Raw genomic sequence first — 13,754 nt, 5'->3', positions numbered from 1 at the left:
CACCGGCTGTTATTAGCAGTCGTTAGCTTGCTCGTTCTCTGAAGTCGCCTTTCTCTTACCATATTAACTCCGAACAATATCCGCCTGAGAGGTCTCCAGCTGCTCAGTGACAGTGGGCTTCATTTTGTTTTCTTAACACACTCAGAGAGCCGCGGTGGTGACGCTAGGTAGGATCCGGTGGCGCTGTCCGGTTTGACAAGCTAGCTGCTGCTGCTGCTGCTGAGCTACACGTCATCACCCCGACACACGTGACTGCTGACGTCACGGCGGTGCATGCGCCGCGCACAGGTCGGAGAAGGAACTGCAGCAACACACCCCCTCAGTTGCAAACGGAAATGTTCAACCCCTTTCCATTTTTGTAACATTTTCTGCAGAGCTTGATTTTACTCTAACCTGAAACCAGATCCAAACATATTGTGCATAGGATTTCGGAGGTAAAAGTATGTGTATGTGGATATTTAGTTAACACTGTCATGTCATAATATGACAGAATATTCAACTATCATATAATAATGCTAATTCTAAAATAGGCATCTTGTCAGTATGATGTTGAAAACTCAGTATCTACCCTTAATGTGCTTCAGTAGCGATGTGTTGATATAAACCCAGGGATGTGTGTGGTGTGTTTCAACCACTGTGAAGACTAAGGAGCTGTCACAACAGTTTAGAGAGGAGATTATTTCATTGCATCAAAAAGGAAATGGGTTACAGATTTCAAATACCTTGAGCCTTCCTAGAGACACCAATGGGAGCTTTGTACTGTATGTTCAAAACACATTTCATGGCACAGCAGCAAACGTGCCTGAATGTGTGACCAAGCCCAAAATGTCATTGAGTCCTGAGCCATCTCCTCAGGAGAACAAAGAAAAACCCGTGTTGGTGCAGAAAACTTTCAGGATGAAGGGTGGGACAAACATTTGAGTGGTAACCATGCGATCACTTCACAACTACTTTATGGCCAGATTCTCCAATGTGCCTGACTCTTAAACCATACACTGAAAACAAGTTAACTGGAATATACCACTAAGAAAATGGAAAGGCAGTTATATGGGGCGGTGTAACTAAACTGGCCCTTGGATTTCTTGCTCATATGGATCAGCGGTTTGTGTTGAGCAATAAAGGTGAGGCTTCTGACCATAAAACTATCCCCATGTTTAAGTGTGGAGATGGGTTAGTGATGTGATGTTTTTCTACTGCAGAAATCGGGAAATCTTGATCATGTAACTCACAGATTCACATAAATTCCAAACCACTTTGAGGAAGAATGTTATGTGATCTGTCGTGAATTTTAACCATGGTGATGATCTCAAGCAAATTTCAGCATCATCCAGAGGTAGAAGCTAGAAGACTTAAGATAATCCTTTCTTTCTTATAAATACAGCCCAAAACTATCCTAAAAGTCAAACCCTATTTGGCAGAATTTAGATAAAACTCTCAGAGAACAAACAAGTCACATGACCTGTTTGAAACATGAAAAATACTTCTTTCCATTGCATTTATCCAATGAATACAATAAACTCCTGTTTGAAAATAATGTTGTATGTGACATACAGTAGTATTATGATTTAGTTTGTGATGAAGCGTGGTGCCCTTTCCCCCACTCACCCAGGTACGGCTGTCTGACTTTTTACAATTCTTTGATTTCTTTATTTAAAAACAGTATGACACACAGAAAAAAAAAAATTTAAAAGAGCTGATTCAAAATCTGGAGATTACAGACAATTTTCTTTAAGGTACCACAGAGTTAACAATCCTGAAACTTCTAACTAACGGGTATAATCAATATTTTATACATCAACTCTCAGGTTTACATGTTTAGTTGTAAGATCACTTGATAACACAAACTGTATAACTTCACTGACACTAGTGAGAATCAATACAGTTTTTGCTTTTATGCAGTGCCTACACGCAGCTCTAATACATGAACAAATTTAAATGAAACATTGTGCACAACACTGCACCAGCCATTTGCTCAGCAGAGTGACTTTTTATTGCAAAGCATAATTGAGATTCTTAAATATTAACATTTTACAAGTGTTATTTGACTTTTGTGTAACGTTAATCCTTCCTCTCAAACATATCAACAGCACAACGATGCTACTGAGCTAATTTGCCTCACTGTAAAGTCTCAGTTTGACTTACGCTTTAGAATAATGGCTCTATATGTACAGACTGGGGAAAACAATTGACAGTTGGCACCAAGAAATGTACTGTAAATGCTCTAAATGCACTGAATTCACATGGGTTCATAAGAACTGATGTCACTATCCTGTTTAGTATCTGTGCACTGAACAAATGGCTGCGTTGTTTTAGTTTGAATGTGCTTACAGGAAATACGGTGTTGTTGTTCGGGGTGGGATGACTCTTTCAGAGTCGGGCACTGCTCTGAAGAGCTTCGGCTCTCTCGTGTTAGCATCTTTGAAGACCATAATGGAGGCGATGTTGCCACAGCGATAGCAGTAGTTGGGAGCTGACCACACTGTGACCAGCTTCTCATCAAACATGAACTTGTAGCCTTCGTGGACAAGTTGGTGCGCTCGGCAGATCAGCTTAAGGTTATTGATGTGGACAAACTGCAGTTTTTTGGAAAGATAGAGAGAAAGAGGAGAAGAAAGTGAAAAAAACTATATCCAGACATCAGATGACATCAGTAAACAAATGCTGTATTCACATCATATCAAAAGAGTTGAAAGAATGGGGCAAATTACATGTGTTCATCTCAGATTTATTTATGTATTTAAACAACATACAAGATTAAAACACTCATCCTTATTTGTATTGTTATAGAAATGTTAACACCACTTGATGCACAGCCATGTTCACCCAAAGACATTTTGATCTGTATGGAATCCTGGAACTATCCTTATATTGCAATAAAAGTATTTTTCTTTACTATTACTATCAGTATATTTTTGTCTAAACTATTCAAGGCAAGGTAAGGTGATCCACCATTGTTTTTGCATTGCCATGTAAACATTGGCATGACAAACACAGTTTACCAAGTCTGGCTGAACCAATGTTGTTGCAGACAGGAGAAAAAAAAAAAAATCTACCTCTGAAAAATAAAATATAACACACATTTGTTGGAGTAAAACTTTGTCTTGGATGTGCTCCGCTTAGAGCAGTTTCTTATTGTTTTACAACACCTGTAAGGTAACTGCTCTGAAATCTATGGTCAATGTAAAACTGCCTTTACACTCATATTGCATCAATGTTTTCACATTAAAAAAACTTCTCTCTTATTACTACTATTGTGAATAAGGATGGTGAATGTGTAGGAATTCAACATATTCAATGCAAATTGCTGAAACATTGTGTTGAGCTGAAGTCAATAATAGTAAAAGCACCCTACCTCATTTGTGACCTTTGCACCAAAGAGCCAGCCAGCTCCTCTTGGACTGATAGCCCAGGTGTCAACATCTTCAGGGTCAGACCACACCAGATCACAGAAGGCTCCTTTGTGGGGGATCTCCTGGTTCCGCTCAATGGTTCGAATTTGATCTAGGGTCTTAATATCTGGGGAGAGGCCTCCGTGGACACACAGGATCTGCTCGTCCATTAGCTGACAGAAAATAACACACGTTAATAGGGCTTGGACATCACAAAATATATCATACATTTGATGAAAGCTAGAGGAGCTACTGTGACCTGCTGGTTTCTAGACTAACACCATCCTCTCAAGTAAATGAACAGATATATTAAGTTAAAGCATGTTCAGATGGTTGTGCTACTGTTTGTAAAATAGAAAACATAGTGACCTCTTGGACAACATGCCAGGCCATGGAAAGCATAATTGGATTTTTCTAGCAGGAGATGTTTGGTTAAATGACAACACAGTGACAATGTTTAGTACCGTGGCTTCTAACAGGTAAGAGATACAGCAACAGGTAAGAAATATGGATAATTTTGTAGATCTGGCTAAATCAGGTGAGGGACCAGGCGGCCACTGTGTTAGCTAAGATAAATGCAGTAAAATGTGCTCGATGGGTGGGTGATACCAGAAAGATTGGTTCCGATCTGATACCAAGTAATTTAGGGCCAATATTGCAGATACCGATACTTTTTATTATTAAAACAAAGGACCGTTTTTAAAAGGCAAATAAAGAAAGAAAGATTTATGATTGTAAATTGAAGTACAGTCATGAAAAACATAAAAAAAGATGACATTCAGCCATTTTCATAATTATGGTTTGAGGTATATTATTTTCAGAGGTGGGAAGTAACTAATTGACCACATCGAGACAGATTTCAAGCTAACTGACCGTAACAGAAAAGACTTATCCTTTTTGTGTATCTATCAGTGCGTATCATGCACAACATACGTACCACCGCTTAAGAGATAAATCAAGACCAAACAGACACGATAGCGAGTCTCAACCGCGAAAAACATTGGACATATGCACAATTTATCATGCTCAGAAGTCTTTTCTTGCCGTAACCCCTGTTTTTAGTTCATTGTCTTTTATTTTATTTGAAGTAAGAGTATTTAGTCTTCAAACTACATTAATGTGGCTATTGACAGTATTATTAGAATAAATATGTGTGGATATTCTCTGCCTCTCTGCCAGTAAACTATGTCGTGTGTCTGTGGTCTGGGAGCTGCAGAGGCATCTGGCCCCCTCCTCCTCCCTCCTTTTCTGCTTTGGTTTTGAGTTCTCTTTCTTGTGGTTTTTTTATGTGTTTAGCCACAATAGCAAACAGCCTTCCTACTCACATCCGACTTTGCGACATTTTCATTTACAGCAGTGAAATAGTTCCAAACGGCGCTCCTCTTTTGTACAGCCATCACTGCATTTCAGGTTAAGTGGCTGGTCAAGGTGTGCACCGTGGCGAGCTGCGCATCCACAAAGTCTGTGTTGTCTGCGCGACGCCACAGCAGCACACACACAGAAAGAGCCGGTTTACACTCATGCATGACAAAATTATGTATTTAGACGGCTCTTTTCCTCTTAGTGCGGATACAGAAAAGAGAAACTGAAACGAATCCCTTTATATCGATTCTATTGGTGCCAGATTCGATCCTCACAAGGAGTACTGAGTATTGGTAGTATCAAACTTTTGGGATCGAACCGCCCACCCCTAATGTGCTCTACCCAACATTTCATGACATGTTGTTCCACCCAAAACTGACAAGATACAATCTGCATCAAAACAAATGGATCTGGGAAATAAGGTCAAGACCTTAAGTTGATAGAGAAACCCAACAGTTCCCACAATGAGCAAGCACTTTGGCGACTGTGGAGAGAAAAAACTCCCTTATTAATTGGGAGTCTCAGTGTGGGCGGCCATCTGCCTCGACCGGTTGGGGAGAACATCAGCATTATCAGGTCAGATCATCGATCTTATTACGTCAATACAAGGAACAACAAATAACTATAAGTGCAGTACAACTTCAATACTTACAGCGGCAACTGTTAACATATCGAACACTTTGGTGCAGTAACGCCATGCATTTGCATTCCCATACTTGGTCTGGCACTCATCTGTAAGACAAAAAATCCCTGGTTAATTATTTCTAGTGAAAGTGTGCATTAGTGATAATGAAAACTGCAGCCGGCCAAACACTGAATATAATCATCCGTAAGTCACGTCACCATAAAATCCATAAACTTGGGTGATCTGTCTGCTCTCGTGGTTTCCACGTAGAAGAGTGATGCGGTCGGGCCATTTGGCTTTCAACACCAGCAGGTAGGTGAATGTCTCCAGACTGTAGTATCCTCGGTCAACAAAGTCTCCCTACCAATAATAGACATGTGTTACCAATACTGCAGGAAACAGCAGTTAAGTAAATCTAATGTTTCTCAGAATGAAACATATTTAAATATACAAACCATGAATATGTAATTTGTGTCTGGAACTTGGCCGCCAGTTCGGAAGAGTTCGCAGAGATCATAAAACTAAGAGGCAAAGAGATTAGATTCAGATTTTATATGTTGTGTCTGATCAATACATGTTGCTTCGCAATGCTAAGGAAAAGAAGATGATACTTGTAGTGCTCTTGTGCTTCCTGCTCTGTGACATGGTTTTTACCTGTCCATGTATGTCCCCACATACTGTTACAGGAGTAGAGACAGGCTGAACGTTGGACTCCTCCAGCAGGAGATCACACACGTAGTCACATAACCGCTGTACAGAAACAAATAAAATACACTTAGAGACATAAGAGATGATCATTAAGTAACATCATTTAATGCTTTTAAATGTGATTTTTCCACAACTGTTTTAAATATTCAGCGTTTTCCCTCAAATGCTCTTCTGATCAGGGAAAAACACACTAAAACATCATATGGTGACAAGACCCTAAATCTCTAAACTCACACAAAGACTAATACGTTTCTGTAAGACAGATGGCAGTCGTCTTTTCTGGGTTTCCACAATGAGTTAATACAGCTGCGGTTTAGGTCAGAATCTGTGATGTGATTTGCACTGACCAACATCCCACTCACTCCGGAGTGAGGACCTGCATCAAATCACAAACACATGCTAGGTAGATGACACAAATTAAAGTCAGGCCTAGGAAATCACTATGCCTCTCAGAGTGTCGGGGGTGGAGGACTTGGGATCATCAGAACAAAAGAGGTTCTAAGTGTCTGAAGCATAAATACTCACAGCAAATAGTATGTGGAAAAGGTTGGGAAATTAATAATCACTTTCCTATATCACCGTGCAACTTTAGAAGACAGAGGGCAAATTCTGATGAAGATAACCAAGATCATTGTTATATCTGGATGAAATATCTGACTGGCTAGTGGTTCATCCTGGCTCTCACTGCTTGCCTGAAACCTTGGAGCTGACTCTACTGGAGTACACTGGTATCTGTTATATTTTAGAACATAGGACAAGATGGTGAATGTCCCGTTCACATTTAAAAGGTCTTAGTTTTAGTAATCCCATATGTATAATACATTTATTTATTATATTAATACATATACCACATTTATTCTGATAATACTGTCAATTATTTAATGATGTCTCTTACAGACAAAATAATCATATGAATAAGTTGGCCGAATGAGTTATTTGGTATTTACTAACAGAAGGGGTCACACTGATCTATTCAGAGTGCCCATAGCGGCGTGTATGGGCTGAACATTATCCCCACAACCCTCTGAGCTGTTCCTCAGAGGGGAACGTGTCTGATCGGGAACTGAATAGGACTTTGTTAATGGACGACAGGGAAAGAGTATAGCTATAGAGTAATATAGGGTTGTGGTCCTGTGGTCCCTCAGGTATGTCCCTCAGGTATGTCCCTCACCTGGAGCGCTGCTAATAAACAATCCGCTGTCAACCTAACATCAGGACAGTCCGCGTCATCAGGTCAGCAGCAGGAATAGGGTCGATCTAACATGAATCGTCCTGATTCCTGCCTCTGTAATAAGAGACGGGGCGACCGGAGTCGTCTTGGACTGCTGCAGCAGAAATACTAAACTAACGGTTTGCACTTCCTGACCCACAGATGAAATCATCAGGCTAGCTAGCAGCAGCAACTGTTACCAGAAGCTAACGCTGGCTAATTCCGCTGCTGTAACATCACACTGCCGCGAGCTAACGCCACGGTCACAACGTCATCACACGTCGTCGTCAAAATTTGTTCCATAAAGTCACATTTACCTTGAGGTCATTTTCTGGGAGGTATTTACACTGTTTTGCGATCTCGGCATATTTATCCAGATCTAGAGGCGCCATTGTAACTCGCTGGTCGTCGTGCGCAACTTCCTGAAACACTCAAGAGGAGAGCGATCGTGGACGTGTTGTACTCTCACACTGCCACCTGTCGGCCAATGAACACAGTGTTGGAGCTGCTGTTTATTTCAGCTCCAGTCTTCTGCTCCAGCCACCCACACTTCTAATCACTTCTAAACAACCTGGTTCTTCAAAACTGGACCTTAGGTACACATGTTGCTGATTGATTAACTACGGCTCCCAATGGGCATTTCGGCAAAACTATTATAATAATACATTTTATTTATAGGCGCCTTTCACATCACTCAGGCAGATATAAGAACAACCCAACAGCACAGTGTCAATGTATCAAAAGATCAATAGAATTAACAGTGAATAAAACATGATGTAGGTTGGCCAAATGGAAAATAATCAGATCTATAAAAAAAAAAAAAATAGCCAATCACGGAACTTAAAATGATGTCACTTATGGGGCAAACGGAAAACACATCTGCATTGAATAACTTCACTGTTTAATCCCGTGTAAATCGAACTGGATGATGGTGAAAACGGATGAAAATCGTTCAGAAAAAAAACGCAGACACATGTTGCAACACAATGTAACCACTAGAGGGCAACAAGTACTCGCGACAGACGACACCAGATTTCCAAAGTGGTGTCAAGTCAGAAATAAAAGCATAGAGACACTTCCGGTAATGACAAGTTAAAGGTTTGAAAATAAAAGCGTTACCATCGCTGATAGATACGCAACGTGACGTGCGTAAAAACCCTCGATACACACGTTTAGCGTCCTAATGCAGTGGCATAACAATATCAAGGCACCGTTCAGTCCGTAAAGCTGAGGTGAAACTAACAAAACAAATTATCTTTATAGTTATCTAAAAAATAACAGTAATCATAACAGGGTCGGGTACAGTATGCTCTGTTGGGTCAAGATCAGATGATACAATACTTCAGACTTCCAGGTATCCAAAAATAATATATATATATATATATGAGAGAGAGAGAGAGATCATATAGATTATATCTATATAAAATATTGAATTAGTGATAGTTTGATACCGATGAGAATGACGCTGTTGAATAAACATAAGAACAGGTATAAAAACATCCATCAAGCAGCAGCGTTAGCACGTAGGAGAATACCTGTGCTGTTAGTGCCACACTGCACACTGCATACATGCACACCATCTTTACAACTCATTTAGTTATTGTGTTTGTGAATGGAGCCAGTCGTGTTTTGATCATTTTCGGAGGAGTGACAGCGTCTGATGATTTACAGTATATTGTCTCCGTCGGGCGTTACACCGACCTCCGTGCAGCGAATGAACGCGTGCCCACCGGCATTCAGGTCGGACTCCCATTGGCTCCGGAGCACGTCAGTCTCGTGCGGCTGATGGTAGGTTGCAGAGCAGGTGAAGTGTTGACTGTGGTTCACGGGGCAGCAAACAGCAGCGGACCCGCCAGGGGACATCAATGGTGGAGTACGCATCCATTCAGGGAACGGTCTGACAGAGACCATTACTGGGGCTTACATGGAGAGCTGAAAGAGAATATGAGGTTAACGTCCTTAATGATGTACATATCTCCGGCTCTCATAGTTATTTTCTATGTATATATTGGATTTTCTGAAGCTGCACCTCGCATCAGCCCTTACGATGCGTCAATCTCCAGGAAGCCCGGCTCAGCGTCCGACACCTGGGAGACCTTCCACACCGACATGCCTCCTTCTTTAGCCGAGAGCAGGTTCGCTCCTGGCTCTCGAAACGGACCCACGCCGGCGCCTGCCATTGTTTCTGCCGGCCCGGCCGCCACGATCAGCCCCGTCTCTAAAATTGCGACCACCTTCCAGCCTCCTACAACGGACCCGGCCACCACCACGGCTACCGCCACCGATACTGGAATAATTTCAGCCACTAAAGAGCAAATAACTGCGCCGATCTTTAGATTAAGCGGTGCACGCAAAAGATCCACCGATGTACAAACATCACTTTTTGCTCCAGACAAAATGCTGCAGACCATGGTGTCCATGGTTTCCCAGCGCACTGCAAACGATGCCTGGGCTGCAGATAATACTGGCTCCTCTGTTACCTCAATAGAGAATAGTCAAGGTGAGTACCTCAATGAAACCGCTACCTTTCATTTTCAGTGTTGGCCCTGCAATCATAAACATAACAGGTAAAGGAGGTCAACGACTGCATGCTTTTATTTTCTGGCATAGATTGAGTGAGAGTGAAAAGAAGACATCCATGTCTGATAGAGGCTGCTGGATGGTCGCTCTGGGCTTTTGACGCAGAGAGCGACCGAATAAACCACATTACAACAATAGACAGAGCCTCAGATTACATGGTGCACCCCTTTAGATAATTACCACATCCCCATCTCATCAAAAAATAAAACTGTTATTCATGAACAAATCGTTCAGAGTGGATGTTGTAATGTGTCCTACATTATATTCCACAGGCCTTTGATTATAGAAGGATGTGTGCCACATAATACAGAGGGCTTGAAAGGGGGGGGGGGTGTATGAGAGGGTGTGATGTTGATCCTGTTGTTAAGTGAATTTATCCTGCAGTTGCCATAGCATCCTCACAGACCGTGATGCTTTGTGTTTGACCAGACATGTTTGATATGAACAAGAAATCGCAAGGAGCTTCTCAAATAGCTGCTTCATCCTCCCTATTGTTGTTTGCATGGCATTAACAGAACAAGGCCATCCAACCAAAATGGCCAGGCAGGCAGGGTAAGCCATGAATGAGCAATGACAACGGAGCCCCTCCTCTCACACACACACACACACACACACACACACGCACACACACACCCCAGTATCCATGTGGAGGTGTTGTTCCCCAGCCTGCACAGGCTGAGATGTCCCATCCAAAATTGTGCTTTAGTCAAATATGTGTGTTAGCAGAGCAGATGAGAGGATGTTTATCCTTATAAATTCTCCAGAACCCAATGATGAATTCACATCCTGTCTAAGAACATGAAGGATACAGAGTAAAAATGGCTCCATGTGTGGTTTACAAAATCCTGACCTCTCTTTTCTTACCAAACCACATTGTTTTGTAGTTTGCTGCCTCAAGATGTCCCCAGGTCAGATGCTAAAATAGTCAGCTATAATTGTTATTTTCCAGCAGGTATTGGCCCCTCACATAAGGGTCCAGTCCAGTCATGATCTTTGCATTGACCCTTTGTTCTCCTCACTGTTCTACTCTCCTGTCAATAATAATCTTAGTGGAGAATAAGAAAAGCTGATCAAAATGACTGATTGTGATACCGGTATGTGTTGGGATTTAATAAAGAGTGGCTTTGGAAGAAAGAAAGCGGTCCAGCGCGCTGATCGGTCTGTTGACTGTGTAACCTAAAACGTGCATGGAGTGGTCCGTTAAAGATCCAAACCCACATGTTCAGTGGAATCTTTTTAAACCAGGTCTGACGCTTGTGAATTCATTTTAATGATGTTTTTTATTCATATGCAGTTATTTAGAAAGTTGATTAACACTTAAGTCAGTTTGATTCTAGTAAAAATACCAACCGTTCATCTTTTTCAGCCTCTCCATTGTGAAGATTTGCTGCTTTCCTTTGTCCCATGTGACAGTGAACACAAATAGAAAACGACCGATTTGAAGACATAGCTTTTAGATGGACATTTCTCAATATTTTCTCACATTAGCCTAAATGATTTGATGACACAATCTCCGACAGGTTAATTGATGGTGAAAATAATAGTCAATTGCAGCCCTGCTTTCAGTCTATTCGTTTATGTGTCAGTATCGTAGATGAACTAAAATGGCGTCGCGTTCGGCTGTTCACTCAATGTTATTTATTGCTGTTTATTTGAATCACAAAGACTAAATGGTATCTGTTCCCTGGTGCGAGATCACACATGAAAGCTGTATTGGAAGCTTCCCCAGCACTCCTCATTGTTCTTGTGTAAAGACCACTCACATGATAATTTCACATCAACATAGGCGTCACCAGGGCTAACACCTCGCCCCGCCACCAATATACATTGTCTGGCAGAGCAGGGGCCTGCAGACGGATACAGTATAAGGTGTACTTTCACAGAGGTCAGGTTATCCTGTCTTCGGAACATCTCCAATATAATTCCTCTTATTAAAAGCAAATAACATGGTTGAACGCTTGAACCAAAGCTGAAGGGTAATTATTTCTCTGCAGCCACAGCTCCTGCTGCACTCGTTTCTCCTGTAGTTGCACAGACAGGCGAGTGGTGAATTGAGAAAGAGTGGAGTTCTGTGACATTACTTGTTCTGAAACAACCTGCCAACGTCAGTGTCTGGATACCAGCCATGCTGTCACACCACTTTACGGCATTCACAAAGATAGGAGGTGGGTTGAACTCTGCTACAGGGTCACCCATTCTCTCTCCACTACACACAGGTCCAGTCCAATCTACATCAAACCTGTTGTGAAGATTTATACAGCACTCCACAGAGCCCTTAGCCCACACCTAGAGAAAGCCTGCCTTTAGAATGTGTGTGTGATTAGCTAGATCTCAGACATTCTTATGCCTGATCTGGACCGACAGTTCTTCAGTGGATTTCACTGTGGCAAAGGGTCTCACAATATACTCCACAGGCTTGCATAACTACAGGCCTTTCTTAGTTCCATAAAAGTCCAAGCAACGGTGGAAGAGCAGCAAAATCAGAGTGGGACGCCAAGGCAGGAATATATTAAATACGTTCACTTGTCCTGTCCTCTTTATCTAACTGCTAGCTGAGGTACTGTGTTCAGTGTGTGTGCATACCACATGTGGAAAAAACATTTTGTTTATTCTCTTAGATCTCTTATCTGCCTGTTTTTCTTTGTCTGTCGGCTAAGCACAGAGTGGAGACATGTCAGGCCTGCAGTCAACAGTCGCCACACCTAACCTGCGATCAGATGAATAATAGATTGCTACTCTCTACTCAACAGGGTCATCCTCAAGTCCCTCGTAATATTTAGTTTGACCATAATCCTTCATCTGTAGCACACACAAACATCTTTTTGAAAGCAAACATGTTTTCTGAAAATGAGCAATATTATTTCTGTACAGTAGAGGAAGCAGGTTGAGGACATAAAAGGATGTATTTCTGACTCCCTGGGTTGGTAAAAGAATCTGGACAAGGAAAGTGTTTTTAGTTTGTATTATCCCTCTGCTTTGTAATTTGCACCGGGCAGCTCCCAGCGGCACGAAAGAAGACTGTGAATAGACGAGGGAGCTTTAAGTTAGTGATAGTGGATCTCTGGTTGTACCTGAAAGCTCCCAGTGTTACTGTTTCTTGGTATGGTCACACCAACACACTATCCAAACCGAAATTCCCTGTACTCAGCCCTTAAAAGTATGTGATGTCACATTTCCAGTGTGAATAATGACTACATTTTTTATTTTACTGATGGCATAGCACCTGAAAGAGGACTTCTCCAGTTCCACACACAGTGTTTCACTGTTTCTACAGTGCAAAACTAAAGATAAACTCACCTGCCTGGAGAGTGCAACAAAACAGGAAAGGCTCTGAATTTGACATGCATAGGTTCAGACATTGCTGCTAATGCAGCTGCATATGCTAACTGTATGTCTGTTAGCTTTGGCAATTCCACCAATGAGATGGTTTCAGCTAATTTTCTGAATTTTCTGCGTACATGACTTCAGGGCAATTTCAATATTTGTTATATGAGGTAGGTAACTACGCCACTGCATAACTATGATACTGAGGTTCATCACTACATTGTTCAGTTTCATGTTCAAGTGCAGTCTATTATATGAGGGAAAGGTCTTTTGGTGGACATAAAAAAGGACCAGCTATTAATGATTACTGTAGATTTTAAGGCCATGGAATCAAAACAGATCCGCATGAAACAAGTCTCTTGGACTTTACACAATAAATATGTGTAAATTGAAGTAAATGGCAGTGAGTGAAATAACAAGCTTTGCTTATGTCAAAGACACTGTTTTAGTTTCTTTCCTAGAAGCTTGATATTTGCAATTATTTTCATTGTCAATTTATCTCAAACATTTTGATCAATATTTAGTTTACCCTGTTATACACAATTTACAGTAGCTG

The 13,754-nt window shown here is 41.4% G+C and overlaps 3 protein-coding genes across 5 annotated transcripts in view; 1 reads left to right on the top strand and 2 right to left on the bottom strand.

Annotated features, from left to right (window-relative positions):
- Positions 1-254, bottom strand: part of golga1 (golgin A1) — a 30,387-nt gene extending 30,133 nt beyond the window's left edge. For all 3 annotated transcript variants that reach the window (XM_035166233.2, XM_035166236.2, XM_035166234.2), the window contains exon 1: positions 60-254. The gene's annotated coding sequence lies outside the window, so the exon portion shown is untranslated. The remainder of the gene's footprint in view (positions 1-59) is intronic.
- A 1,366-nt stretch (positions 255-1,620) lies between these two features.
- On the bottom strand, positions 1,621-7,762 carry ppp6c (protein phosphatase 6, catalytic subunit). Its single transcript, XM_035166556.1, has 7 exons — positions 7,612-7,762; positions 6,031-6,126; positions 5,832-5,897; positions 5,595-5,736; positions 5,404-5,483; positions 3,353-3,562; positions 1,621-2,573 (listed from the first exon to the last, which is right to left on the bottom strand). Exons 1-7 carry the CDS (start codon positions 7,684-7,686, stop codon positions 2,325-2,327), a joined length of 918 nt encoding a protein of 305 aa, XP_035022447.1. The 5' UTR covers positions 7,687-7,762; the 3' UTR covers positions 1,621-2,324.
- A 1,086-nt stretch (positions 7,763-8,848) lies between these two features.
- Positions 8,849-13,754, top strand: part of LOC118115374 (multiple epidermal growth factor-like domains protein 9) — a 31,029-nt gene continuing 26,123 nt past the window's right edge. The window contains exon 1 of the mRNA XM_035166479.2: positions 8,849-9,794. Coding sequence (XP_035022370.1) covers positions 8,864-9,794 — 931 coding nt within the window. The 5' untranslated portion in view covers positions 8,849-8,863. The remainder of the gene's footprint in view (positions 9,795-13,754) is intronic.

The sequence above is a fragment of the Hippoglossus stenolepis genome, chromosome 9 (assembly GCF_022539355.2).
Source record: "Hippoglossus stenolepis isolate QCI-W04-F060 chromosome 9, HSTE1.2, whole genome shotgun sequence".
Taxonomy (NCBI): domain Eukaryota; kingdom Metazoa; phylum Chordata; class Actinopteri; order Pleuronectiformes; family Pleuronectidae; genus Hippoglossus; species Hippoglossus stenolepis.
The sequence above is the reverse complement of the archived record's forward strand: the minus strand, read 5'-3'. Positions and strand labels throughout refer to the sequence as shown.

Coding starts and splice junctions, on each gene's coding strand:
- ppp6c (XM_035166556.1), bottom strand. CDS start 7,686: ATGGCGCCTCTAGATCTGGATAAATATGCCGAGATCGCAAAACAGTGT. Junction 5,484..5,594: donor CCAAGTTTATGGATTTTATG/GTGACGTGACTT, acceptor TTTGTCTTACAG/ATGAGTGCCAGACCAAGTAT. Junction 3,563..5,403: donor ATATGTTAACAGTTGCCGCT/GTAAGTATTGAA, acceptor ATTTTCTGTCAG/CTAATGGACGAGCAGATCCT.